This window comes from Podarcis raffonei, chromosome 18, assembly GCF_027172205.1.
Source record: "Podarcis raffonei isolate rPodRaf1 chromosome 18, rPodRaf1.pri, whole genome shotgun sequence".
NCBI classification, from domain to species: domain Eukaryota; kingdom Metazoa; phylum Chordata; class Lepidosauria; order Squamata; family Lacertidae; genus Podarcis; species Podarcis raffonei.
Genome location: NC_070619.1, coordinates 12,591,615 through 12,617,338, shown reverse-complemented (window position 1 = coordinate 12,617,338; position 25,724 = coordinate 12,591,615). Strand labels below are relative to the sequence as shown.

Genomic DNA, 25,724 nt, shown 5'->3' with positions numbered 1-25,724 from the left:
TCCTCTAACCCAGAAATAGTGCTTCAGTTTAAGAACTTTGCTTCAGGATGAGAACAGAAATTGTGCTCCGGCAGCGCAGCAGCGGGAGGCCCCATTAGCTAAAGTGGTGCTTCAGGTTAAGAACAGTTTCAGGTTAAGTAAGGACCTCCGGAACGAATTAAGTACTTAATCCGAGGTACCACTGTAAAAGGACTTCTTTGGTCGTAACCTTGGTGAATAACTGTGACGCTGCGGCAAAACAGGTGAACGCTATTCTCAGAAATGACCTTAACATATTGGAGAACTGGGTGCAAGCTAACCAAGCGAGTCTCCGCAGGGACAAAGCTCAGGTTCCGCGCTTAGGCAGGAAGAAGCAGGTGTGCAAATGTTGGATGGGGACACATGGAAAGGACTGAGGGATCTGGGTGGACCACAAGCTGAACGTGAGCCCACCATGTGATGCAGCAGCAAAAAAAGCGAATGCTATTCTAGGCTGCATCTGCAGAAGTCTAGTGTCCAGATCAGGGGGAGTCATTTTTTGTTGTTGTTGTTGTTTAGTGGTGTCCGCCTCTTCGTGACCCCCTGGACCAGAGCACGCCAGGCCCTCCTGTCTTCCACTGCCTCCCGCAGTTTGGTCAAACTCATGCTGGTAGCTTCGAGAACACTGTCCCACCATCTCGTCCTCTGTCATCCCCTTCTCCTTGCGCCCTCCATCTTTCCCAACATCAGGGTCTTTTCCAGGGAGTCTTCTCTTCTCCTGAGGTGGCCAAAGTCTTGGAGCCTCAGCTTCAGGATCTGTCCTTCCAGTGAGCTCTCAGGGCTGATTTCCTTCAGAATGGATGCATTTGATCTTCTTGCAGTCCATGGGACTCTCCAGAGTCTCCTCCAGCACCAGAATTCAAAAGCATCCATTCTTCGGCGATCAGCCTTCTTTATGGTCCAGATCTCGCTTCCATACATCATGACTGGGAAAACCATAAGTGACCATACAGCATATATTCAACACATATTCTGCATGGACTGGTTGCAGGGCAACATGTGCAAATGGCTTTAGATACCTATTAGGTCCATAAATTACCATCTAGCATATATTCAACACAAAAAAGTGACCATTTGTTGTTGACGAAGGACAGCTGGACATAGAAAGGGCCCCATTCCCTTCGGGAGCTGAGGGCCGCATCAAACCTCAATCCGGCCCTGGATGTGAGCACTCAAAATATCCCACCCACCTTGCCTAACAGTAGAGCCGGCTCTGAACGGCAGCAGCAAGGCCGAAAACAAATGAATTGAGGTGGCCAAAAGGCGAAATAGAGATATGGGGTTTATTCGGTCAGGCAGATGTTTGCAGGGGCGATTTTCTTCCGGAGAGAATAGTTCGGCAAGGTGCCCAGGGGGAGGCTGCTTCTCTGGTTGTCCCCCACCACCAGGGTGACGGGGCCTCCATATTTGTTGGTGTAGGCGTTTTTCTGCTCCGTGCTGAACCAGCGCCGGTCCTTCCAGGGGTGGACCAGGTGGGAATACTTAATCTGGGAAGGAGAGAGAGAGAGAGCAGGAACTTAAAGCAGGAATGGAGAGAGCTTGCTTGCTCGGGCCAACAGCCCATCTAGGGGGCTAGTCCTCATGGTTTGAGTTGGCACTGTTAAGGAAAAATCTGGGTGCGAGGCTGCTCCGTCCCCCAGCTGGTCGGGCAGAGCCCGCGGGTCCCTGCGGAATAAAGGAAGGAGTCCAGCCAACCGGAGCAAATAGCGGTAGACCAAAGTTGATTGCGCAATAGGTTCAAAAGCAAATTTGAACGCCGAGGATGGAGTGACAAAGACTTTTAAAACTTTCCCACCACATCCCAGAATACAGTTCGAAGGGGAGGGGTTAACCTTGGCAAACATGTCCAGACAAGTCCTTGGTACAAGATTAGCATAAGCAGACATGGCAGGGCAAGACTCGGGTATAAGATGAGCGTAGACAAATATGTCTTAAATGCCCACCACCCAAAAGTACAATAGAAGTTCCTTTGCATGTCTGGAGCCTGAGGCGAGTCAGGTGATGAGATTTGGCTTCCCTTGGCTAACAATGAGCCCAGCAATTGTCACCTCTGGGCACTTCCTGGAGTCCTTTTGCAAAGGGAAAATAGCTTTGGAATGGGGGGAGCTGGGAAAGGAGGTGATTTTATATTATTTTTAAAGCTAGGTGACTTCCCTGAGCTGTCAAGTTGGAAGGGTATATTCAGGCATAATATTTGTAATATTTAACTTTAAAGACCCCCTGTAATTTCCGTAACAGCCCCCTGGCTGGCCTGGCCTCTGCCTGACGCTAAGATGCTTCCTGACCTTCTGCAGCTCCTCCTCGGGGACCTGGCACCTCGGCTGGCGGTAAGGAACCAGCATGTCCTGGGTGCTGGTGGTGAGGCCCTCGGGCGCTGAGAGAGAGGGAGGAAAAAGAGGAGATAATATAGGGGTCAGCAGGGGGCCGGTCCACTGTCCCTCAGACCTTGTGGAGGGCCGGGCTATATTTTGAAAAAAATATGTGAACAAATCCCTATGCCCCACAAATAACCCAGAGATGCATTTTAAATAAAAGGACACATTCTACTCATGTAAAAACACACTGATTCCCAGACCATCTGCAGGCTGGACTGAGAAGGCGATTGGGCCGGATCTGGCCCCCGGGCCTTAGTTTGCCTACCCCTGGAATAAGGTCCATTATCCGACCGTTGACTCAGGACCCTCAACTGTCTTAAAAAGCAGAGACACCACCTTGCCGACAAAGGTCCGTATAGTTAAAGCGATGGTTTTCCCAGTCGTGATGTATGGAAGTGAGAGCTGGACCATAAAGAAGGCTGATCGCCGAAGAATGGATGCTCCTGAATTCTGGTGCTGGAGGAGACTCCCAGTCCCTCCCAGTTCTTGAGGTCCTGAACCCAGCAAGGGTTAGCATCATTGTAATAAAAAAATTAAGGTCTTATATACATATAATATGGTGCTGGAGGAGACTCTTGAGAGTCCCATGGACTGCAAGAAGATCCAACCTCTCCGTTCGGAAGGAAATCAGTCCTGAGTGCTCCCTGGAAGGACAGATCCTGAAGCTGAGGCTCCAATACTTTGGCCACCTCATGAGAAGAGAAGACTCCCTGGAAAAGACCCTGATGTTGGGAAAGATGGAGGGCACAAGGAGAAGGGGACGACAGAGGACAAGATGGTTGGACAGTGTTCTTGAAGCTACCAGCATGAGTTTGACCAAACTGCGGGAGGCAGTGGAAGACAGGAGGGCCTGGTGTGCTCTGGTCCAGGGGGTCACAAAGAGTCGGACACCACTAAACGACTAAACAACAACGATAATAAATAATCAGATAAAAAGAAAAAACCCCTCTCCTGATTGCTGAGTCTTCTCTCTGGCTATCCGAATGAGACACCCACCCGGTGTTTGGGAAACCACGTTTTCCTGCCCCCTGAAAACCCCATTATTACCGGGATAGTTGAAAGGGATGTTGCTCTTCATGATCTTCCATTTGTTCACGTCCAATTTGTGGGTCTCGGGGGGCGGGCAATAGTCCTCGTGTTGCGTGGTGCAGAAGTAGGCATAGCGGTTGTCGCCCAAAGTCAAGTCTTTCCGTGGTTTGGGGTCCGCCCGGGACGCCGGCTCCTCCCGGTTCGGCTGGGCAGAGAAGACACGCGAGTCGTGGGTTCGAGTCCCGTGCCGGGCAAAAGGATCCCTGCGTCACGGGGGGCCAGGGGCGCGGCCAATCCAGGGACCCCCAGGGATTTTGCTACCTCTCTGTAGTACTGACGGTGGATGGTGGTGGTGGCGTTTTGCCTGTTCCTCTCGGGGTCCCGATCCCCTCGGAGAATGGAAGACTCATTCTTCCTCGCCGTGATGATGCGCAACGGTCCTAGGGACGGAAGAAACAATCAGGCGCGGGGTTTTTGTTTTTCCTTCTCCCGCCCCAATCCCCTTTCCTTTCGTGCCGTGTTTAGGGAAGCTATTAATTGTAGCGATCAGGTGGGATGGCTATGAGGAATTATAACAAATATAGAGTAAGCTGTCTGTGTCGGCAATGAAAGCATTGCCTTGACTGGGTTTAAACTATTTTGATATGATTAGAAAAAAATCAGGCGTGGGGTTTTTGTTTTTCCTTCTCCCGCCCCAATCCCCTTTCCTTTCATGCCATAATTAGGGAAGCTTTTAATATTTGGTGAATTATTGTGTTTTAATATTTCCCCGCCCATAGTGGCTGGGGAAACCCAGCCAGATAGGTGGGGTATAAATAAATAAATGATGATGATAGCTTTCCAATGGCCAGAGTATAAATGGGTGGGTTATAAATATATTATTATTATTATTATTATTATTATTATTATTATTGCAGCTTTTCAATGGCTAGGGCCTGTTTCATTTTTAAGCTGCTCTGGGAAAAATTATTGCCCCCCAAAACCCCCGATTTTGATTGTGGGACCGCTTCCCGGAGTTTTTTGGGAGGCGAGAAATAAATGGAGAAATGATCCGAACCGGTCTCTGACCTCCGGACAACCTCACCCAATGACACTCTACTCAAGAGTAGACCCTGCTGCACCTGAGTTAAGTCGCGCATCTCATTTCAGGGGTCTGAGTGCGAGCGGAGCAAACCATCCTGTTTTCGTGGGGAGTGTGGCTAAGCGGTTCCTGAGCATGCACAGAGTTCCACCACCCCTCTTTGACGTATGTTAAAAAGCAATGGGCCAGAAGAAACAGCTTGGGGGTGCGGAGGGAATAGCGATGGGGGTGTCCGGACTTGAACCCGGTTCTCCCGACCTGGGTTCCTCCAGGGATACGCTTCAGACATGACGGTGGTAAAGTCTTGCCTCCCGTCTCCGGGCCGGATACTCGTCAGGCGGACCTGGGCGGCTGCGCTCTCCGGGTCATAGCTGTTGGCGAGAGATCGGCAGAGAGGAAAGAGAATATCGTTTTCCTGAATTGCGTTGGTTTTTAAATAGAATAATAAAAATTAAAATAATAGTAATTATTTTATCTCGCCCAGGGCAGCGCAATGCAACTTACAACCAGACAAACAGACCCAAAACCACCCCCCACAGATAAATATTAAAACCAATGTAGGGGGGAATAAATACATTTTTAAAATCCTGCCCACTGTAGAGTTCAAAGGGACCCTGAGGGGCATCTAGTCCAACCCCGAATATGAAGCCACTCATACATAAATCGAACCCGCAACCTTGGCATTAGAAGACATAAGAAGGCAGCCCTGTTTAGGGAGGTTTCTAACGTTTGATGTTTTATTGTGCTTTTATTATCCTGTTGGAAGCCGTCCAGAGTGGCTGGGGAGGCCTGACCAGATGGGCGGGGTATTAGTAAGTTATCGATATTGATACCATTCAGAATAATAATAATAATAATAATAATAATAATAATAATTTACACCCTGCCCATCTGTCTGGGCTTCCCCAGCCACTCTGGCCGGCTTCCAACAAAAGATTAAAAATACATTAAAAATAACCTTTTTTGACACCTGGGAATTTCAGTCTGAATTATGGCCAACAGAAAGGACTCTGGGTTTCCCCCCCGTTGGTCCTTTTCCAACCCCGTTTTGAGGAGAGGCGACCAGAACGGTTCCCAAGGCAACGGTTACACCGCCCGGTTTCACAGCGGCAAATCGGAAATCTGGAAATCTGCAGTCTGGAGGTCAGTCCTTACCGCTGGCTGCCAAATTCCTTGGGGGTGTACGCCCGTTTTTGTTCGGTCAGCATCTGGTGGCACCGGGGGTCTCCGAAGACGACCGACACCAGATTCTGCAACGGAGAGCGTGCAGAGTGCCTTCAGAGTGTGTTTTCATAGCATCATCATCATCATCATCATAATTTATTATTTATACCCCGCCCATCTGGCTGAGTTTCCTCAGCCACTCTGGGCGGCTCCCAATCAAGTACAGCGTTACATATTAAAAACTTCCCTAAACAGAGCTGCCTTCAGATGTCTTTTAAAGATAGGATAGCTGCTTATTTCCTTCACATCTGAAGGGAGGGCGTTCCACAGGGCAGGCACCACCACCGAGAAGGCCCTCTGCCTGCTTCCCTGTAACCTCACTTCTTGCATTGAGGGAACCACCAGAAGGCCCTTGGGAGAGGGACCCCGGTGTCCAGGGTGGAGATGCTCCTTCAGTGATACAGGAGTGAGGCCGTTTAGGGCTTTAGAGGTCAACACCAAAATTTTGAATTGTGCTCGGAAATGTACTGGGAACCAATGTAGGTCTTCCAGGACTGGTGTCTCCACTCCCAGTCCCCAGTCTGGCTGCCACATTCTGGATTAGTTGAAGTTTCCGGGTCACCTTCCAAGGCAGCCCCACGGAGAGCGCATGACAGTAGTCCAAGCGGGAGATAGCCAGAGCATGCACCACTCTGGCCAGACAGTCCGCGGGCAGGGAGGGTCTCAGCCTGCGTACCAGGTGGAGCTGGTAGACAGCATCACAGAAGGGACCACAAGCATCATCCATAATAATATTTTTAATATTTATTTATACCCTACCCATCTGGCTGGGTTGTCCCTGCCACTCGGGACGGCTTCGAATACATATAAAAAACACCGCAAAACAGCAGTACAAAAATGACACACTGATTTTAAAATGAGCAACTTTTACCAAACAAAGCAATATTCAGAATCCGTTAAACAGCAAAGCTAAATAGCAGCACGCAATAATTAAATAGTTTACAATTTCTGAACTACAACCGGTGAAAATGACAGCACGAAACTGCGTAAGAGGATCAAATTGAGGAACAGGGATGCGCAACCTATGAAAACCATTTTTTTTTGTAAAATCTCACTGAACTCCAAGCACCTGAAATGCAGGAATCATTGAATAATAATAATTTAAAAAATCAGAATTAATTGCCAGTTAATTAACAACTGCAATTGAATTGTAGAATTGCACAGTTGGAAGGGATCCCCGGGAGGTCATCCATCCCAACCCCCTGCAGTGCAGGAATCTTTTGCCCGGCGGCGCGGAACTTGAACCCGCAACCCTGCGACGAAAAGGCTCGTTTTCTGCCGTATGGCAGACCTACTATTCATGGATCCGCTTCTGGCCTTGCAGGGGCTGGACTACAGGACCTTTGGGAGCCCTTTGAACTCTATGATTCTGTGAGCTATAGCCCCATTTTTTTCCCTCCGGGGACGCCAAATTGGATCGCCACCAAGTGGGAATTCGAACCCTCCCAGCACCCTAACCACTACCCCACGCTGCCCAGGGCAGCCGGTTTTTCCAGGGTCCCATAGGCTTTACCTCGTCAAAGTGCTTTTCGGCAGGGGGCGCCCATTGCCCCGTGTAGTAAGTCTGGTACGTGGTCCCAAAATCGTGGCACCCGTGCCCTCTCAGGGGAGACTTCCCTCCTGCCAATGAAGAAGGAGGCGGTTTTGTTCATACGTGGAAGTGAGAGAGTTTGGGGAAAACGACAGGAGCTTTTAAAAGACATTTAAAGTCATTATACCAAATTTAAAAAATAAAAATTAAAAACCCTTCCTAAGCAGAGCTTCCATGGACAGATGCAGTCTACCTTGGGTGGCTTTCAAAAGCCAGAATTCTTATTAAAAATGGCTTTAAAATAGACAACTGATCTCAGTTAAAAGCTGTTTAACATGTTTAAAATGCCAGAATTTTCTTTTAGAAATAATTTTCTTTTCTTTTCTTTTCTTTACTTTTAAAAGAATTTTCTTTTAAATTTTCTTTTAAAAGAAGCCAGAATTTTCTTTTAAATTTTCTTTTAAAAGAAGCCAGAATTTTTTTTTTAAAAAATGGCTTTAAAAATGGCTTTAAAATAGACAACTGATCTAAGTTAAAAGCTGTTTAAGGTGTTTAAAATGCCGTTGGAAGAACCAAAGGGTTTTGTATTGATCATGTCTTCCTTCCAGGAGTGAGCGAGATTCGCACCCAAGAGCCCTCACCCTTCCTGAGAGAAGCATTGAATGTCTCCTAATTCTAAAGGGGGTTTGTCTCTTCCCAAATTTCCCCCGATTTTAAAGGGGAGTCTGTCTCCTCCCCGAATTTCCCCCGATTCTAATGGCATCCAGGTTGGCAGCCATCCCTGCGTCCCGTGGGAGGGAGTCGGGATTCGAACCCGCGTCTCCAACTGTGACGCTGCCCTGGCTCTCCAGAAGACCAGCCCAGAGGCTCATCCAGTCCAGCGTGGGTGAGCAGGATTCCCACCCAGGAGCCCTCAGCCTTTCCTTCTGTTTTTCGGTCCTCAACAGGCCCGTTTTGGGGGTTCCACTCTCTGCGCATTTGGGGAGCCCAAATGGGATCAGACTCTGGGGCGGCTTCCGTTGATTTCGATTCAGTGGGGGGGACCTGTCTCCTCCCTGAATTTCCCCCAATTCTAAAGGCATCCAGTGGCAGGCAGTTCCGCAGGCGAACTCGGAAAGAAGGCCTTTCCAACCTCTCGTCCCCAAACCCAGCCACAGCCACCCACCCACTATGGGCGCTTCTCCCCGGCTCCCCCCCGGGCACCCCAAAGCACCGGGTGCCCCCGTGCCAACGCACCCAGGTGCTGACTGGGTGCCTTTTGGGCTGGCTGCGTCCTCCCGTGGCTGGGGTACGATTCCTGGTAGAGTGAGGCGGGCAGCGGCTGCTTCTCTTTGTCCCCGCTGGGCACGCTGTCGTCCCACTTGTCCACCCGCCGGGGGGCGTCGCGGGGCAGGGGGGGCGGGTAGGGGTAGCTGTCCCGGGTGACGGAGGCGCCGGTGCCCTGGCGAGGGTCTCTGTGCATCTGCAGGTGGGGCGAGGGCGGCCGGGCGGGCACCTTCGCCTCCAGTCCCCGGGGTGGGTACGAGAGGTAGGTCTCCGAGCGGGTGTCCCAGGCGGAGAGGTCCATGTCTTGGTTCAGGACCCCCGCGCACTTGGGGGGCCGGATGGCCTGGCTGCGGAAGCTGCCCCACCGCGGTGGGTAGTCAATGCGGTAAGGCGAGATCAGGGTGGCACCTTCTGGGCGACGGTCACCGCCCAGCTGGAAGTGCGAAGCTTGCAGAAAAGGGGTGCTGGCCAGGCGGGAGGGGGCCCTGGGCACCTTGCGGACCTCCGTGACCCGGCCTGGGTTGGGGGGCGCCGTTCGGGGGTCCCCCGGGCACCAGCAAAGGGGCACCATCTTCTCGGAGAGCGTAAATGTGCCAGGGGTCTGCGGGAAATCGGAACCCGGCGTCCGGGCACCATCGATTTGGGTTTACAAGCTCTGGTGCGCCCCCAAATCTTCCACATTCCCTATATGCATTGCTTTATAAAAAATGGGGTGCGGCACCCCCTTTTAAAGCGCTCTTTGGGGCACGCAAGAAGTGCTGTTTTGCAAGGACTTGGGGCGGAATATGGCTTCCTGGATTGTGAGGTCATAGGAAGGGTGGTGAGGTCATAGGGAAAAATGGTGAGGTCATAGGGAAGTAAGGGGGGGTCACCCGGACGGAGCCATTCTTTAAGGGGTTGTCAGAGCGAAGGGTTTAATCCATCAGTTGATTTAATGTATTGATTTAATCTATTGATTTAAATCTATTGATTTAAAATATTGATTTAATTTAATTTTCCTAGCTCTGTAGCCTCTCTACTCCTTTTCTACCTCTGAGTCCCCTCTACCCTTTTCCTAGCTCCGTGGCCCCTCTGCCCCTTTCCTACCTCTGAGGCCCCTCTACCCTTTTCCTAGCTCTGTGGTCCCTCTGCCCCTTTCCTACCTCTGAGACCCCTCTACACTTTTCCTAGCTCTGTGGCGCCTCTGCCCCTTTTCTACCTCTGAGACCCCTCTACCCTTTTCATAGCTCTGTGGTCCCTCTGCCCCTTTCCTACCTCTGAGACCCCTCTACCCCTTTCCTACCTCTGAGACCCCTCTGCCCCTTTTCTCCCTCTGAGACCCCTCTACCCTTTTCCTAGCTCTGTGGCCCCTCTGCCCCCTTTGCTACCTCTGAGACCCCTCTACTCTTTTCATAGCTCTGTGGCCCCTCTACGTTCTACCTCTGAGACCCCTCTACGCTTTTCCTAGCTCTGTGGCCCCTCTGCCCCTTTGCTACCTCTAAGACCCCTCTACCCTTTTCCTAGCTCTGTGGCCCCTCTGCCCCTTTCCTACCTCTGAGGCCCCTCTACCCTTTTCCTAGCTCTGTGGCCCCTCTGCCCCTTTGCTACCTCTGAGACCCCTCTACTCTTTTCATAGCTCTGTGGCCCCTCTGCCCCTTTGCTACCTCTGAGACCCCTCTACCCTTTTCCTAGCTCTGTGGTCCCTTTGCCCCATTCTACCTCTGAGACCCCTCTGCACTTTTCCTAGCTCTGTGGTCCCTCTACTCCCAATTCAACCTCTGAGACCCCTCTGCACTTTTCCTAGCTCTGTGGTCCCTCTACTCCCAATTCGACCTCTGAGACCCCTCTGCGCTTTTCCTAGCTCTGTGGTCCCTCTACTCCCAATTCGACCTCTGAGACCCCTCTGCACTTTTCCTAGCTCTGTGGCCCCCTCTACTCCTCAGAGCTAGGAAAAGTGCAGAGGGGTCTCAGAGGTAGAATTGGGGGGAAGAGGGACCACAGAGCTAGGAAAAGTGCAGAGGGGTCTCAGAGGTCGAATTGGGGGGAAGAGGGACCACAGAGCTAGGAAAAGTGCAGAGGGGTCTCAGAGGTCGAATTGGGAGTAGAGGGACCACAGAGCTAGGAAAAGTGCAGAGGGGTCTCAGAGGTCGAATAGGGGCAAAGGGACCACAGAGCTAGGAAAAGTGCAGAGGGGTCTCAGAGGTCGAATTGGGAGTAGAGGGACCACAGAGCTAGGAAAAGGGTAGAGGGGTCTCAGAGGTAGAACGTAGAGGGGCCACAGAGCTAGGAAAAGTGCAGAGGGGTCTCAGAGGTAGAATGGGGCAAAGGGACCACAGAGCTATGAAAAGGGCAGAGGGGTCTCAGAGGTAGAATGTAGAGGGGCCACAGAGCTATGAAAAGGGTAGAGGGGTCTCAGAGGTAGGAAAGGGGCAGAGGGGCCACAGAGCTATGAAAAGGGTAGAGGGGTCTCAGAGGTAGAATTGGTGGGTAGAGGGGCCACAGAGCTATGAAAAGGGTAGAGGGGTCTCAGAGGTAGGAAAGGGGCAGAGGGGCCACAGAGCTATGAAAAGGGTAGAGGGGTCTCAGAGGTAGAATTGGGGGTAGAGGGGCCACAGAGCTATGAAAAGGGTAGAGGGGTCTTAGAGGTAGGAAAGGGGCAGAGGGGCCACAGAGCTAGGAAAAGTGTAGAAGGGTTTCAGAGGTAGAATAGGGGCAGAGGGGCCACAGAGCTAGGAAAAAGTAGAGGGGTCTCAGAGGTAGAATAGGGGCAGAGGGGCCACAGAGCTAGGAAAATGGTAGAGGGGTCTCAGAGGTAGAACGTAGAGGGGCCACAGAGCTATGAAAAGAGTAGAGGGGTCTTAGAGGTAGAATTGGGGGTAGAGGGACCACAGAGCTAGGAAAAGGTTAGAGGGGCCTCAGAGGTAGGAAAGGGGCAGAGGGGCCACAGAGCTATGAAAAGGGTAGAGGGGTCTCAGAGGCAGGAAAGGGGCAGAGGGGCCACAGAGCTATGAAAAGGGTAGAGGGGCCTCAGAGGTAGGAAAGGGGCAGAGGGGCCACAGAGCTATGAAAAGGGTAGAGGGGTCTCAGAGGTAGAATTGGGGGTAGAGGGGCCACAGAGCTATGAAAAGGGTAGAGGGGTCTTAGAGGTAGGAAAGGGGCAGAGGGGCCACAGAGCTAGGAAAAGTGTAGAAGGGTTTCAGAGGTAGAATAGGGGCAGAGGGGCCACAGAGCTAGGAAAAAGTAGAGGGGTCTCAGAGGTAGAATAGGGGCAGAGGGGCCACAGAGCTAGGAAAATGGTAGAGGGGTCTCAGAGGTAGAACGTAGAGGGGCCACAGAGCTATGAAAAGAGTAGAGGGGTCTTAGAGGTAGAATTGGGGGTAGAGGGACCACAGAGCTAGGAAAAGGGTAGAGGGGTCTCAGAGGCAGGAAAGGGGCAGAGGGGCCACAGAGCTAGGAAAAGGGTAGAGGGGTCTCAGAGGCAGGAAAGGGATAGAGGGGCCACAGAGCTAGGAAAAGGGTAGAGGGGTCTCAGAGGTAGAATAGGGGCAGAGGGACCACAGAGCTAGGAAAAGGGCTGAGGGGTCTCAGAGGTAGGAAAGGGGCAGAGGGGCACAGAGCTATGTAAAGGGTAGAGGGGTCTCAGAGGTAGAAAAGGGGCAGAGGGGCCACAGAGCTATGAAAAGGGTAGAGGGGTCTCAGAGGTAGCAAAAGGGCAGAGGGGCCACAGAGCTATGAAAAGGGTAGAGGGGTCTCAGAGGTAGCAAAAGGGCAGAGGGGCCACAGAGCTATGAAAAGGGTAGAGGCGTCTCAGAGGTAGCAAAGGGGCAGAGGGGCCACAGAGCTATGAAAAGGGTAGAGGGGTCTTAGAGGTAGAATTGGGGGTAGAGGGACCACAGAGCTAGGAAAAGGGTAGCGGGGTCTCAGAGGTAGAAAAGGGGCAGAGGCGCCACAGAGCTAGGAAAAAGTAGAGGGGTCTCAGAGGTAGAATAGGGGCAGAGGGGCCAAAGAGCTAGGAAAAGGGCAGAGGGGTCTCAGAGCTATAAAAAGGGTAGATATATTCCGTAAAAACTTATCGCGTCTCAATTCTGCCTTTTCCTCCAAAAGTTGGTAGGCAGGGTTCTCCCCGCCTTCCTCCTTCGACCCCCCCAAAAAACCACCCTGCGAAGTGAAGCCAAGAGAGACGGTGACCTGTCCCTGAGCTCACACTGCAAGATTTGAACCCGGGCCCTAGTCTGACGCGCTAACCGCTCCGCCGCGCTGCTTCGCCGCACCCTCTTGCCGCCCTGAAAAAGAACACAAGGTCCCAGTCCTCACGGTTCTGTATAAAGGGCCGAGTTCCGTGCCCGAGCGAGGATTCGAACCCAGGTCACGGCGCTCTAACCGCTATGCCACCGCTGCCTCTGGCAACTGACCGGAGGGCATTTTCTCACGACAGCAAAACCGGGCCAAAATCCTCGATTCCTTTTTTAAAAAAATATTTTTTATTAATTTTAAATGATAAAATGTACCACAAAACCTATCACTTATACAATCTTTTTAGACTTCCATCAGCACCTCTGATGATCCTCTGTCTTGACCACTTCTTATGCATTTCTTAACTTTATATTGCCTTTACATCTCTTAACAAATCCTCCTCCCCCTTATCCATTTTTACAATACTTCTAATAATACTCCTCACAAAACTTCTTGTAACCCTACAAACGTCGTCTGATCTTCACAAATACTTTTCAAATAGTCCGTAAATTTACTCCAGTCTTCCGTGAATTTCTGGCCTCGCCGGTTCCGAATCCTTCCTGTTAGTTTATCCAGTTCTGCATAGTCCATTAACTTCATCCTCCATTCTTCAATCGTCGGTAATTCTTCTTGCTTCCATTTTTGGGCCAATAATATTCTTGCTGCTGTTATTGCATATAAAAAGAGCTTTCTATTTATATCACTCCCAACAATGCCCAGTAAAAATGCTTCTGGTTTCTTTATAAATGAATATTTCAACATTTTTTTCATCTCATTAGATCTCATCTCCCAGAAGTATTTCACCTTTTTACATTCCCGCCACATGTGATAAAATGTTCCCTCTTTTTCTTGACATTTCCAACATTTATTACTGACTCAAAATCCTCGATTCCGACCATTTTGTCTCGGCCTCTTCCTTTCCTGCTGGGCGCATACCTTCCCCAAAGCGCTTCCCTTGTTTTCTGCCCCCCTCGACATCGGGGGGCATGAGAACCGCCCCCACCCTGTGCCCCCCAACGCCATCTTGCCCCCTGGCGGCATTGGCCGCCCCATTTCGGGGGTGCCAGCGAGCGGCCGGTGGCGCCCGCCTCATTGCAGACGTCCAGCCCCCCTGCCTTGCCGCTCGTCCTCCATGGGGCTCAGGAACCCCTGGCTCTTGTACTCAGAGGGCAGGAGGTCCCCCGAGCCTGGCTGGTCCTCCTTGGGCAAGAGGGTCTCTTCGGCGGGGTTGGCGAGGGCCGGAAAGTCCGCCGTGGTGCCAACGGCCGGGTCCTCTTTGGACGGAGACCTGGGTTCGAGAATGAGGGGTTCCGTGGGGCTGCTGGACTCCAGGGGCTGCACGAAGCTCCGCCGTGGGTGCACCTGGGGAGAAGAAGAATGGGGTTTGGGGTGAGCCGGCCGTAAATTGCACCGGTGCCCAGAGGCGTAGCAAGGTCAGGGGGTACCGGGTGCGAATTTATTTTTGTCACCCCCACACATTGCAATTTTTGAGACCGTTGAGCAGAGTTACTGAGATTTTCTTTTTCAGCTGTGAAAAATATATGTGCAAATCCAGCCGGCGACCGTGCAAATTGTGCGATCGGCGGGCAGATTTTCATGACGGCGACCGTGCCAGTCGCATAAAACCGCGCACCAGGGATGCAAGCGTCGCCTGCTGGGGGTGCAAAAACCACTTGCGGGTGGGCGGGCGCCAGGCTGATCGCCGGGCGGATTTGCCCAACCAGTGGGCGGATTTTCACGACAACGATCACGCCAATTGTGAAAATCCACCCAGGTTTGCTAGTGCCGCCACGACGATCCGCCCAGGGGGATTTTGTCACCCCTCCTAGGCATGACACCCAGGGCGATCGCGCCCCCCTGCCGATGCCCACAGCTGTTTCTCGCACCCGTGTCCCCTCTCCAGAGCCGGCGAGGCTCTCCTGACCCAGGCGGGCGTCTCATCCCAGAGGGCAGAGAGAGAGAGCCTCAGCCATCAAGAGCTCTCCTGCCCATTCCCATTCAGTTTGAAGCCGGAGCGACAACCGATTGCTCCCATTTCACAGAGACTCACCTGCCCCGGCTCCGATCCGGCAAGGATCTTGACGGCTTCCGTGTCGGCCGGGTCTGGCAAGGGCGGGCACAGAACTTCCTTCACCCTGTGGCAGGAGAGGGAAGAAGGAGGAAAGAAATTTTTCTGGAGCTTTGCCCTTTGCAGGAAAGCGGAGCTCTGCGTCCAGATAGACTGTGCCTGGAGCTGGAGGCTCCATCAGGACGTAAGAATAACCAAAGGGGACCCTTTTTTAGGAAAAAGTGTTTCGGGAAACCGGCATTCAGGTTTCGAACAGAGGACCGGTGCTCTCCGTTTTCCGGCGACTAGGATCTGGATGCGTTTACTGCCTCCGACGGAGGAGGAGAACACACAGCCATGCTGGCTATAATAGCAATCCCTAGCCTTTCCCTCCTTCATGAATTGGCCCAGTCCTCTTTCAAAGCCATCCAAGATTGGCGGCCCCTTGTGGCAAGGAGTTCTGCAGGTTAACAGCAAAGTTGAAACAGGCCGGTTTGCCTATATGCAGAGGTGGTGCCACCCCCAGGGCTTAGGAACAGCAGCGCCAGGGGGTGTCCTTTTAGGGGGCGAGATTATTATTATTTTTGCAAATTCCTTCAGTGAGGCGTCTTAGAAATATGTTTTGGGGTGTGTAAGGGATTCAAATCTGCTTTTATTTCGGGGGCTTATTATGTCTCTTGCCTGGCGAAGAAGCACAGAAACCGCCGTAGGGAAAAATCCCAGGATTTTGATTTCTGCAAAGGCTGAATAATAAGAACGGCAAATATTAACATCACCGCAATGTTGGTTTTTTTCCTGATTTCGGAGCAATTTCGCTCAGATCTTACCAGTGCCTTTTTTCCTGGTGGGTCTGCATACCCCTAAACATTTTGAGAATCTTTGCCTTTTTGTCCATGTGCTGTATTTATCCCCCCCCCCAATTTGAACTATAAAATGGTGATTTTTCAAAATGAGAGGACCCCCAAACATTATTTTTTTAAGCAAAAAAGCAGTACAGATTTCATGCATGGAACTAAAATACTATTTTTTGAAATCGCGGCACAGCTTTTAAGCACCCCTGATTTGGGGAGATTTGGAAACTGGGGGGAAATGCATGCGGCGTCTATCTTGCCAGCAAAGCCCCCAGATATATTTTCAAAATTTTTCTACACCCCCACCTCTTTTTGCAAATGTGGGCGGCGCTGGCGGCAACCAGGACCCCTCCGACGAGACCCAGAAGGAGGAAGCTGAGTGTCAGCGTCGTCTTCTTGGAATCTGGCAGAGAAAGAATTATTAAAAAACACAGAATCCTAGGAAGGGACCCCATGCGGTCCTCTAGCCCAACCCTCTTTTGCTTGAACCCTTGGCCTTGAGATTAGGGTTATGGGAGGAAGAGCAGGAAGGAGAAGGAGGAGGAGGAAGAAGAGGACCTTCTACCGCCGGCACCCAAAGAGGAGACATTTCACAGGGGGGTTGCAGAGATGCGCCACACCTGTGGGGCGGGTTCGAAAGGCGACGAGGTCTCGGCAGCGGCCGTTGCTCCCGGCAGTCAAAACCTCGACTCCGACCTGGTAAGTGGTGTTGGGCTGCAGGTTTGAGATGGTGAAGCGAGTCTCAGAGGCGCTGACCTCGTAAGCTACGGGGAGAAAATGAAAATAATGGTTTATATACAAAGTGAGAAGAGGAAGTCAAGAGTACAATAAACTGAAAAGGGATTCAACCAAAAACGAAGGTTATAATATACAAAAAATACTAATATTGGTTGGAAAAAGGACCTCAATAAATAGCAAAAACAGACCTCAACACTCAAAACGGAGCACATTCCGAAAATAGGTCGCAAACCGGAACACTTACTTCCGGTTTTACAGTGTTTGGGTTCCAAGTTGTTTGAGTCCCAAGGCATTTGAGAACCAAGGGACCGCTGTATTTGATAAAGAATTAAAGGAGCAATTGACGGAAATCAAAGCCTCACCCAGGGAGAAGAAAGGAGAACTTCACTTGCGAATTTACAAATGTTTATATGTCTTAATGCGAATTAAAGTTAATTATTGTAGCTGCAGTATAAGGGATTCTATTGAGAATGTATTTGGTTTTTTGCAACAGTCTGGAGGCTGAATTAAAAGGAAGCACGGCACAAAATTTAGAATTGGCTATGCATTTGAATTGGCTAATATAATAAGGCGCATATTGGATATTTGTAATTGGGAAGTAATAAAAATTACTTAACAACAAAAAGAAAAACAACCCCAGTTAAAACGATTCGGTGTAATCGGTGCGACCAAACAGGTGAACTTGATCCAAAGTCTGGTTTACACACTGGAGAGTCAGAAGGGACCACATGGGGTCATCCCGCCCAACCCGCTGCAATGCAGGAATCAAAGTACCCATGACAGATGGCACCCCTTCGCCTCTTAACCTGCCCCCTTTGCCACCCCCTTTGGGCACCCCCTATCTTGCGGCTCGGCGGCGCTCCACGCACACCGGACGCATTTCGCACCCGGGTCTCCCGCCATGACCAAACTCACTGGCTATCTCCTCGCCTCGCTCGTTGTGCCAGCAGAGGACGTATTTCTGGAACGCGCCGGGGCAGCCGGCGAGGAGGGCAGGGGGGTGCCAGCGGATTTCGGTGGCGGTGGGCGTTGGCATGGCCACATCCAGGCGCACGGGGTCTTCGGAAGGCCCTAAAAGATAGGGGAAGAGGGAAGAGGGAGTCAGGGAAGGGTGGGATAAAGAGGGCAGGATGGAACCTCTAACAAAAGGATAATAATAATAATAATAATAATAATAATAATAATAATAATAATTTATTATTTATACCCCACCCATCTGGCTGGGTTTCCCCAGCCACTCTAGGCAGCTTCCAACAAAATATTAAAATACAATAATTTCCTGTGGGCTCAAATTGTTGGAGTTTGCAGAGCTGGCGGAAAAAACCGACAGGCAAGTTGGGAGGTGATACCGAATGAACGTTTCTTCGAAATGGGATACGTATAAGAAAATGTTAAAAAGGTTATTGTACTGACATAAAGTCAGTGGGCAGGATTTGCATGACTGCTGTGATACGACGGGGAATTATCAGAGGGGATATTAACGGGGATTGCAAAGAGAATGTGCCAAATAAAACAAGCAGTATATACAGGATGGCGTGGCGGGAAGTCGCTGGGAATTTAAGAAGAACGGATAATGTGATTTTCTTTTTGTATTTCTGTTTTGATTGTATATACATTGGTCTGTCATATCTTTTTAACATCATCATCATCAATTTTTATTACGGTCCAGAGACCCAACAAATCGTAACAAAGCAATACACAATTCCTACAGCCTACCTCCAGATTAAACAAGCATTTTGCTCAGAATATAGGGCTCATTGGTTCTTGCAACCACCGATAAAAACTTTGCCACTGCTAATGTTCTAGCGTTTGTCCAGTCTTCCAATAGGAACCTGACATAGTGAGCCTCTGATTTTCCCAGGAAAGGTACCAGCAAGGGTAGTATCAGTTCAGCCCTGGCTTGCTCATCTTTCGCACAATGCAACAATATATGTTTTATGGTGTCGATGTCTTGAGAACACGAGCAAAGTCTGTCCTGTTAGGGAACTCCTCTCAACACTGCAGAAGGAAAGATGTTTAGTCTGGCTTTGGTGAAAAGCCTTCGATAGGTTGGTACTGTCAGGTTTTTAATGTAAGATGTTAACTTAAAGACATGCCCATATTGTACTTCTACTGCCAGCGGACTACAGACTGCGTGTGATTGAGATTTTTTAACATCGGTAAAGCATTTTGGTAAATGTATTTGGTAAATGTATGATGTATTTGGCCATACATCAGTAAAGTGGTGTATGGAAGTGAGAGCTGGACCATAAAGAAGGCTGATGGCCGAAGAATTGATGCTTTTGAATTCTGGTGCTGGAGGAGACTCTTGAGAGTCCCATGGACTACAAGAAGATCAAACCTCTCCATTCTGAAGGAAATCAGCCCTGAGTGCTCACTGGAAGGATAGATCCTGAAGCTGAGGCTCCAGGACTTTGGCCACCTCGTGAGAAGAGAAGACTCCCTGGAGAAGACCCTGATGTTGGGAAAGATGGAGGGCACAAGGAGAAGGGGACGACAGACGACAAGATGGTGGGACAGTGTCTTCGAAGCTACAAACATGAGTTTGACCAAACTGCGGGAGGCAGTGGAAGACAGGAGGGCCTGGCGTGCTCTGGTCCAGGGGGTCACGAAGAGGCAGACACAACTAAACGACTAAACAACAACAAAGCATTTTGGAGGGTGAGGAGAAGGGACAAATTGCCTATAAACGCAGACTTGGATTGCCCATAGACGCACCGCTCCTGTGGAAGAGGCGCACGAGGCCCAGCGTCGACCAGGCGTTTTCGTCCGGGTCCCATCCATGGACCGCCAGGCGGGTGCAAACATCTGGCTCCAGGGCCCCTGAAAAAGGAGGACACAGTCAGGGATTCGGAGAATAACTGAAGGGCCTAAAACCTTGTGTGACTGCAGAAATGGATAAAAGCCCCCCATCCAAACAACGACCATCATCAGCGCAGCGAAGAAAAAAACATTCATTTTAATTTTCATCCTCTACAATGCTGCCTTATTTATTTTATACTACAGCGCATTGGTGGTTGCTTTCGTTTTGTGGATCGATGGTCTCGCTGGATAGTAAAATTCACGTTCAATGGCTGTTTTTAAAAGTCTGGAAGGGATTAATCCGTTTTGCATGACTTGCGATGGGAAAGCAGTGCGCCTTGGTTTTGGAACGCTTTGGTTTTGGAATGGATTAAGTTTGAGAACCAAGGGACCGTGGTAATAATAATATCCCAAAATGCTCCCATTTTAGGGGAGTCAGTCCTGCAGAATCAGTGCCCAAGGATGGCACTCTGTTAATCCCCACAGCTGCCCGGTCTAGCTATGAGCAGCATCCCATAATACTCCATTTAGCAGACTCAGCAGGGTCACTGCACTCCCTTTGCAGAGTTTCCTGGGAATCAGTTCCCCTCAATTTCTCCGTGACGCTGACATCTTCTGACGGAGTCGGGCTCATCTTATGAAACACATTTATTCCGGCTCTTTGCAAAACAGCTTTGCAGAAGAAAAACTGGGGCTGGCTGGACTTTTATACTGTCCTATTTTAGGCTTGAACCCCTTTTTTAAATTTTTCATTTAGACACAGCAGTCCAGACATGTGAAAACGGACATGCGTTTTAATCTGAGCATGGCTATTAAGGGCTGCCCTTTGCTCAGAAGTTCAGCTTTCCGTGGCAAAATTAACCAGGAAACTCAGAAATCAAGAAGAAGAGAACTTTAAGAAGGAACGGGAAAAGTTTACTAATTGATCTACGAGACCGCAGGTTGAAACGTTAGCAGGATTTTAACCACACTTGTAAAGTGACGGATAATTTAGAATGAAGTATTGATATGCAGTTGTAAATATTATCATTTAGGACCCATGGAAAGGGGGGGGGGGAGTCGGAAGGTTCAGAGTAATCTCAATATTTGCATTTTGAATTGTTTTTTGTTGCATGTATATATTCTTTAAAAAAATAAAAAGAAGAAGCAGTTCAGATTTCTGCTTGTTCTGAACTCCTGCCTTTTCAGCGATCATTTCAACATTTGCTTTTATATTTTATATAAACAGCCGAGAGGGTTTTGAGAAAGGATATTGAAAAAGGATATTGATTCTGCTAAACAACTAGCCTGCTAAGCATGGAGTGGGAACTCCATTAAAGAAAAAGGAAGGCGTACCTAGCCTCTTTCCCCATCATTTAGCATCATTCAGATCGATTTTTACATCGGATGAAACCCATTTGTCGTTTTGAGAGTTTGTGCGGTGGTTTATCCGTTCTTATCTTTCAAAAGAAACACAAATAAGAGGCCAGTGGAAGAGAACCTGCCTGACCAGCTGGTCTCGTTGACCTCTTGGTTGTCGCTGTCCTCGCAGGACCTTCCCGGGTCCTTTTCGAAACAGATGACCTCGTGCTTCGTCCCCCAAGTCACTGAGAAGTTCCTGCCGGACTGGATGACCTCCTGGAAGGTGGGACCGACTGGGGACAGAATAATAATAATAATATTAATAATTATACCCCACCCATCTGGCTGGGTTTCCCCAGCCACTCTGGGCGTCTCCAAATAGAACCTTAAAAACACGATAAAACATCAAACATTGAAAACTTCCCTAAACTGGGCTGCCTTCAGATGTCTTCTAAAAGTCAGGTAGTTGTTTATTTCTTTGGCATCTGACAGAAGGTTTTCCACAGGGCGGGAGCCACCACCAAGAAGGCCCTCTGCCTGGTTCCCTGTAATCTCGCAGGGAGGGAACCGCCAGAAGGCCCTCGGGAGAGGGACCCTGGTGTCCGGGGTGGAGACGCTCCTTTAGGGCTACTGGGTCATTTAGGGCTTTCAAGGTCAGCACCAACACTTTGAATTGTGCTTGGAAACGTCCTGGGAGCCAATGCAGGTTTTTCAGGACTGGTGTTATATGGTCTCCACTCCCAGTCACCCGTCTAGCTGCCGCATTCTGGCTTAGTTGTAGTTTCCGGGTCACCTTCAAAGGTAGCCCCACGTAAAGCGCATGGCAGTAGTCCAAGCGGGAGATAACCAGAGCATGCACCACTCTGGCCAGACAGTCTGTGGGCAGGGAGGGTCTCATCCTGCGTCCCAGATGGAGCTGCCCTGGACACAGAACTGACCTGCACCTCCATGGACAGCTGGGAGACCAAAATGACTCCCAGGCTGTGCACCTGGTCCTTTGGGGGACACAGCTGCCCCATTCAGGACCAGGGAGTCCCCCACACCTGCCCACTTCCTGTCCCCCCAAAACAGTCCTTCTGTCTTGTCAGGATTCAACCCCAATCCATTATATTGCCATGCAGTTGCCTCCAGACACTCACACCGGACCTTCACCGCCTTCACTGGTTCTGATTTAAAAGAGATGGGGGAGAGGATGGAGCCTTGAGACGGGGTCAGAAACGGGCAGAGGAACCGGACAACGGGAGGCGATTGTCCCCTCCGGGTCTGGTTCCCGGAACAGGAAAGCAAAACAGCAAAGATGTAAGAACTTCAGAAGAGCCGGCAGCTGGATCAGGCCAGCCCAGCATCCTGCTCTCTCATAGGGGCCAAATAACTAATAGAAACCTAGGAATCGCGGTAGACTGCTCCTGCAGCTGGAGGCCCTGTAAGAACTGGCTCTCGCTGTGGCTGGCCAGAATGCCCCCGAGTCGTGCCAATGGTCAGGGGTGACGGCGGTGGGTGGCCACGGGTCAGATCCTGATCTCCCGCAACCCTGGCATTTGGGACGTTTGGGAACACGGGCGGAGTCGGCTGCCAATCACCCGCAATCCCCGTTTTGCTGGGCGAAGCTTTTGCCTCTGCAATTCCGTCCACCGTGAAGCGAAGACTGACAGCTGTCTGATTCAATCGCCGCGCAAGTTCTAGCAGTGATCCCTTAATTTTAGCAGCCGTTGCCTTAAAGGGGAATGCAAAGGTTCCCTGGGGGAAATGGTTTTATTCCGGATAAGAATTATATTACGAATCGTTAAGCGACAACAAGGACCCGCACAAAACGGGAGACTGGATTAGAAGTTCCCAATTTTTCTGAGGTCGCTGCCTGTTCAATAAACCCACCTCCAGCCCCCCTACCCTATTAAAAAAAACATTATTCAGAATTATTGTTTGCAATGAAGATAATGACGAGCTGAGATACGAGCAGTGGAGGAAAAACGGAAATGATGTTAGGATGGAGTTACGGAACAAGGAACATGCAGCAATTAAGGAAAACGACAAAAAACATCAGTGCGAGAGAGGTGGGAAATCCAAAAACATATAAGTGAACAATATATTGCATGTAAAGTAAACTTGTTAAAAACCTAATAGAAACTTTTAGAAGACACCTGAAGGGAGCCCTGTTTAGGGAAGCTTTTAATGTTTGATGTATTACTGTATTTTAATATTGGGTTGGAAGCCGCCCAGAGTGGCTGGGGAAGCCCAGCCAGATGGGCGGGGTATAAATAATAAACGATTATTATTATTACTAATAAAAATGAATAATAATAAAAGCAAGACAATGGTGTCGATAAGGGGCGATTAATTAATTGCACATTTTTTTTCCAAAACTGATGGACTCGAATCGGTGGCACCAGCTTTCCAAAGAGCCATTGGCACCTCCAGTTCCCCTCTAGGGATACCCTGTGGGGTTTAAGAACGGGCAGCTGGGTTTGCTTTCTTCCTCATCCCTCCCTGTTCCTTTCTCCTCGCGTGCTGCAGACAGTAGCCCTCTGGGTTTGGGGACAAACCTGCGTTTTGCTCCGCCGGGAGCCTGCAAAAGGAGGCCGGGGACTGGCTGGCCCCATTGTCGGCTTGCAGGGAGATGTTGTACTCAGCCCCCGACAGAAAGGTTTGGAAGGAAGTCACGTTTATCTTCTCAAATATGGTCTCCGGTTCGTCCAGGCAGAAGCAGGGAAGCAGGGCAAACGTCAAGTCGTAGCTCACCTCCCCTTGTTCCCGGCTGGGCTTCTGCAACAGAGGAAAGTCAGGGTTATGGGCCAGATATTTTGCCACAACGTCCCTGCGGGGCGGGTCGAAAACGCAGGATGAAAAACAAGCTGTTTATGTTAGCCAGATTTAACATGTTTCCCTCGCTGATAGTGAGAGGAAGATATTTCGCTCTCCCAGAACCAGAGCGTCTCTGCAAACGTAGTAAACAGGAACCTGAGCGTATTTTATTTTCTTGCAATTTTGGCATTTATGCCAGAAGACAATTATTAGAGGCCTTACCACTCAGGAGGCTGAATTCTATGCTACCAACGGTTCAGTACCTGCTTTCGGACAGGAATGATCAAATTACTCTAATAGTGGCTGGATTTTTGAGTGCTGTCCATGTAGAAAGACTGGGCCATTATAAAGAAATTGAGTGGTTCTTAATTGATCGGTGATGTGGTAGTGTTATATTATTTATGCAAACTGATTTCCTCTGGAGTTAAAGATCTGACTGGGACAAACCTTGTTATGCTGAGCTCGTATTTTGCACCATTTCTATACGGTGTCTGTTTGATCATGTGTGGTTTGCTATGCCTAATAAAGGATATTTGATTTCTTTCATCCTTGCTGCTGTCATGAGGTTGGCTCTTGCTCCCAGTCCATGTTTACAATGTGCCATTTCTCTCTTTTTTGATGGAGTTACAAGCTTGGCAGATCAGGGGAAAGCCGTGGGCATAGATTATCTTGAAATCCCCCCATTAAATTCTTGAAGAGAAGCTGGCAAAATGTGCGTTGAATGACGGATTTGTAGCCGGTTGACTGACTGAACCCAAAGAGTACAGTTGCCCCCATTCAGGACCAGGGAGTCCCACCCTGTCCCCCCAAAAAACAGGACTTCTCTCTTGTCAGGATTAAACCTCCATCTGTTAGCCGCCATCCATCCTCCAACCGCCAGACCCCACCCGGAATCCTGTGTCCAGTTCTGGGTACCACAATTTAAGAAGGATGCTGAGAAGCTGGAAGGTGGGCAGAGGAGGGCGAAGGTGAAATTCAAGGGTCTGGAATCCAAGCCGGATGAGGAACGGTCGAAGGAGCTGGGGATGTTTAGCCCAGAAAAGAGGAAGAGGTCAGGGAACCAGAGGTCAGAAGTGGCCGGCCCCCTTTACCTACCTCCCACTCCAGGGTCACCTTCCTGCGGCCGTTTTCCCCAAGGGGCTCTGCGCGGCAACTGAGTTCTGGGCTCCTGAGGAGTTCTAGAAGGGGCAAAACACATCCCATTTGCATCGCCATAAGCTTCTGGGCTCCTTGCTACCCAGGGCCAGATTTCGGTTTGATGCGGCCCTCGGCTCCTGAAGGTAACGGGGCCCTTTCTATGTCCAGCTGTCCTTTGTCCGCAACAAATTGCCGCCGTTTTTTGGGTGTTGAATAGATGCTAGATGGTCACTGACGGACTGAATAGATATCTCAAGCCATTTGCACATCACGAAATATGCATTTTATCAAAGTCATTGTTGAAGAGGAGAAGTCTCTTAAATATAATTAAGAAGTATATTAACAGCGAAATAATTACAAAGCTCTAACTTAAAATGATTTTTGATTCAAGGACTCTATAGGGCATGGATAGGCAAACTAAGGTCCAGGGGCCGGATCCGGCCCAATCACCTTCTCAATCCGGCCCTCGGACGGTCAGGAATCAGCATGTTTTTACATGAGTAGAATGTGTCCTTTTATTGAAAATGCGTCTCTGGGTTATTTGTGGGGCATAGGAATTTGTTCATCCCCCTCCAAAAAAAATATACTCTGGCCCCCCACAAGGTCTAAGGGACAGTGGACCGGCCCCCTGCTGAAAAAGTTTGCTGACCCCTGCCATAGGGGCTCTTGGATACCCCATAAGGGAAAAGGAGCCGTTTTTTTTCTTATAACAAGAACATGCAAAGATGTCCTCTATTTCCTAATAGCTCATCGCAAAGATCCGCGTAGTCCAGCCTCACGTTTCTCACATTGCATATTACACCTGGAGATTGCAGAAACTACAAGTTGAAAAGTTTTGGAGCCTGAGCTCGCTTGGTTTCCTCTTCCCTCCTCATCCCTCTTTCCTTTTGTGTCGTCTGCTTGGCCTCTGTTGTTTCCTCCTACCAATAGGGAACCCACTTATGGACTCTATAGGGGCTCTTGGATACCCCATAAGGGAAAAGGAGCAGTTTTTTCCTTATAACAGCTGGGTGAAGCAGCAAACTCACTGGCTGGAACGAAGGCAGACCGGCTCCAGTCGCTCCAGTCGCTGTAAGGGCTGGAGGTCCGATATCGGACTTGCACTTCGTACGGAGCGTTCCCTTCCACGGGGCACCTGACTGGAGGAAGCAGCAGAGATAGGAGTCAAACCGCAAACGGAAACCACGTTGCTGTTTACTCGATCCCAGCATTGAGAGCAGAGTGCGGGGAACCTGTTTTTGTAAAAATTATGTTAAATCTGAATGAATCTGTG

General features: G+C 49.9%; 2 protein-coding genes and 1 long non-coding RNA gene across 4 annotated transcripts; all 3 read right to left on the bottom strand.

Annotated features, from left to right (window-relative positions):
* Positions 1 to 1,287: 1,287 nt before the first annotated feature.
* On the bottom strand, positions 1,288 to 7,382 carry TEX45 (testis expressed 45). Of its 2 annotated transcripts, XM_053372700.1 has the most exons (7): positions 7,241 to 7,382; positions 5,659 to 5,753; positions 4,762 to 4,874; positions 3,744 to 3,862; positions 3,441 to 3,627; positions 2,304 to 2,392; positions 1,288 to 1,505 (listed from the first exon to the last, which is right to left on the bottom strand). In XM_053372700.1, the coding sequence occupies exons 2-7, from the start codon at positions 5,709 to 5,711 to the stop codon at positions 1,302 to 1,304; spliced, it is 765 nt and encodes a 254-aa protein (XP_053228675.1). In that variant the 5' UTR covers positions 5,712 to 5,753; positions 7,241 to 7,382; the 3' UTR covers positions 1,288 to 1,301. The 2 variants fall into 2 exon arrangements, with proteins under 2 accessions (XP_053228675.1, XP_053228676.1); XM_053372701.1 differs by lacking the exon at positions 5,659 to 5,753 and having other exon boundaries at positions 7,241 to 7,381.
* A 6,388-nt stretch (positions 7,383 to 13,770) lies between these two features.
* LOC128405761 (uncharacterized) lies at positions 13,771 to 19,215 on the bottom strand. Its single transcript, XM_053372687.1, has 6 exons — positions 19,091 to 19,215; positions 17,288 to 17,443; positions 16,255 to 16,398; positions 15,941 to 16,037; positions 14,787 to 14,871; positions 13,771 to 14,098 (listed from the first exon to the last, which is right to left on the bottom strand). The coding sequence occupies exons 2-6, from the start codon at positions 17,406 to 17,408 to the stop codon at positions 13,826 to 13,828; spliced, it is 720 nt and encodes a 239-aa protein (XP_053228662.1). The 5' UTR covers positions 17,409 to 17,443; positions 19,091 to 19,215; the 3' UTR covers positions 13,771 to 13,825.
* A 1,348-nt stretch (positions 19,216 to 20,563) lies between these two features.
* On the bottom strand, positions 20,564 to 25,587 carry LOC128405744 (uncharacterized). Its single transcript, XR_008328349.1, has 4 exons — positions 25,480 to 25,587; positions 24,410 to 24,492; positions 23,056 to 23,275; positions 20,564 to 20,808 (listed from the first exon to the last, which is right to left on the bottom strand). It is a non-coding gene; the product is annotated as an uncharacterized LOC128405744 (long non-coding RNA).
* Positions 25,588 to 25,724: the final 137 nt, after the last annotated feature.

What these genes read in the sequence shown, in the direction of transcription:
- TEX45 (XM_053372700.1), bottom strand. Translation starts at nt 5,711, where the DNA reads ATGCTGACCGAACAAAAACGGGCGTACACCCCCAAGGAATTTGGCAGC. An exon ending in ACCGTCAGTACTACAGAGAG is followed by an intron (nt 3,628 to 3,743) that starts GTAGCAAAATCC and finishes TTCTCTGCCCAG; the next exon opens with CCGAACCGGGAGGAGCCGGC. An exon ending in CCGAGGAGGAGCTGCAGAAG is followed by an intron (nt 1,506 to 2,303) that starts GTCAGGAAGCAT and finishes TCTCCTTCCCAG; the next exon opens with ATTAAGTATTCCCACCTGGT.
- LOC128405761 (XM_053372687.1), bottom strand. Translation starts at nt 17,408, where the DNA reads ATGCCAACGCCCACCGCCACCGAAATCCGCTGGCACCCCCCTGCCCTC. An exon ending in GCCCACATTTGCAAAAAGAG is followed by an intron (nt 14,872 to 15,940) that starts GTGGGGGTGTAG and finishes CTCCTGCCACAG; the next exon opens with GGTGAAGGAAGTTCTGTGCC. An exon ending in CCGGATCGGAGCCGGGGCAG is followed by an intron (nt 14,099 to 14,786) that starts GTGAGTCTCTGT and finishes TCTTCTCCCCAG; the next exon opens with GTGCACCCACGGCGGAGCTT.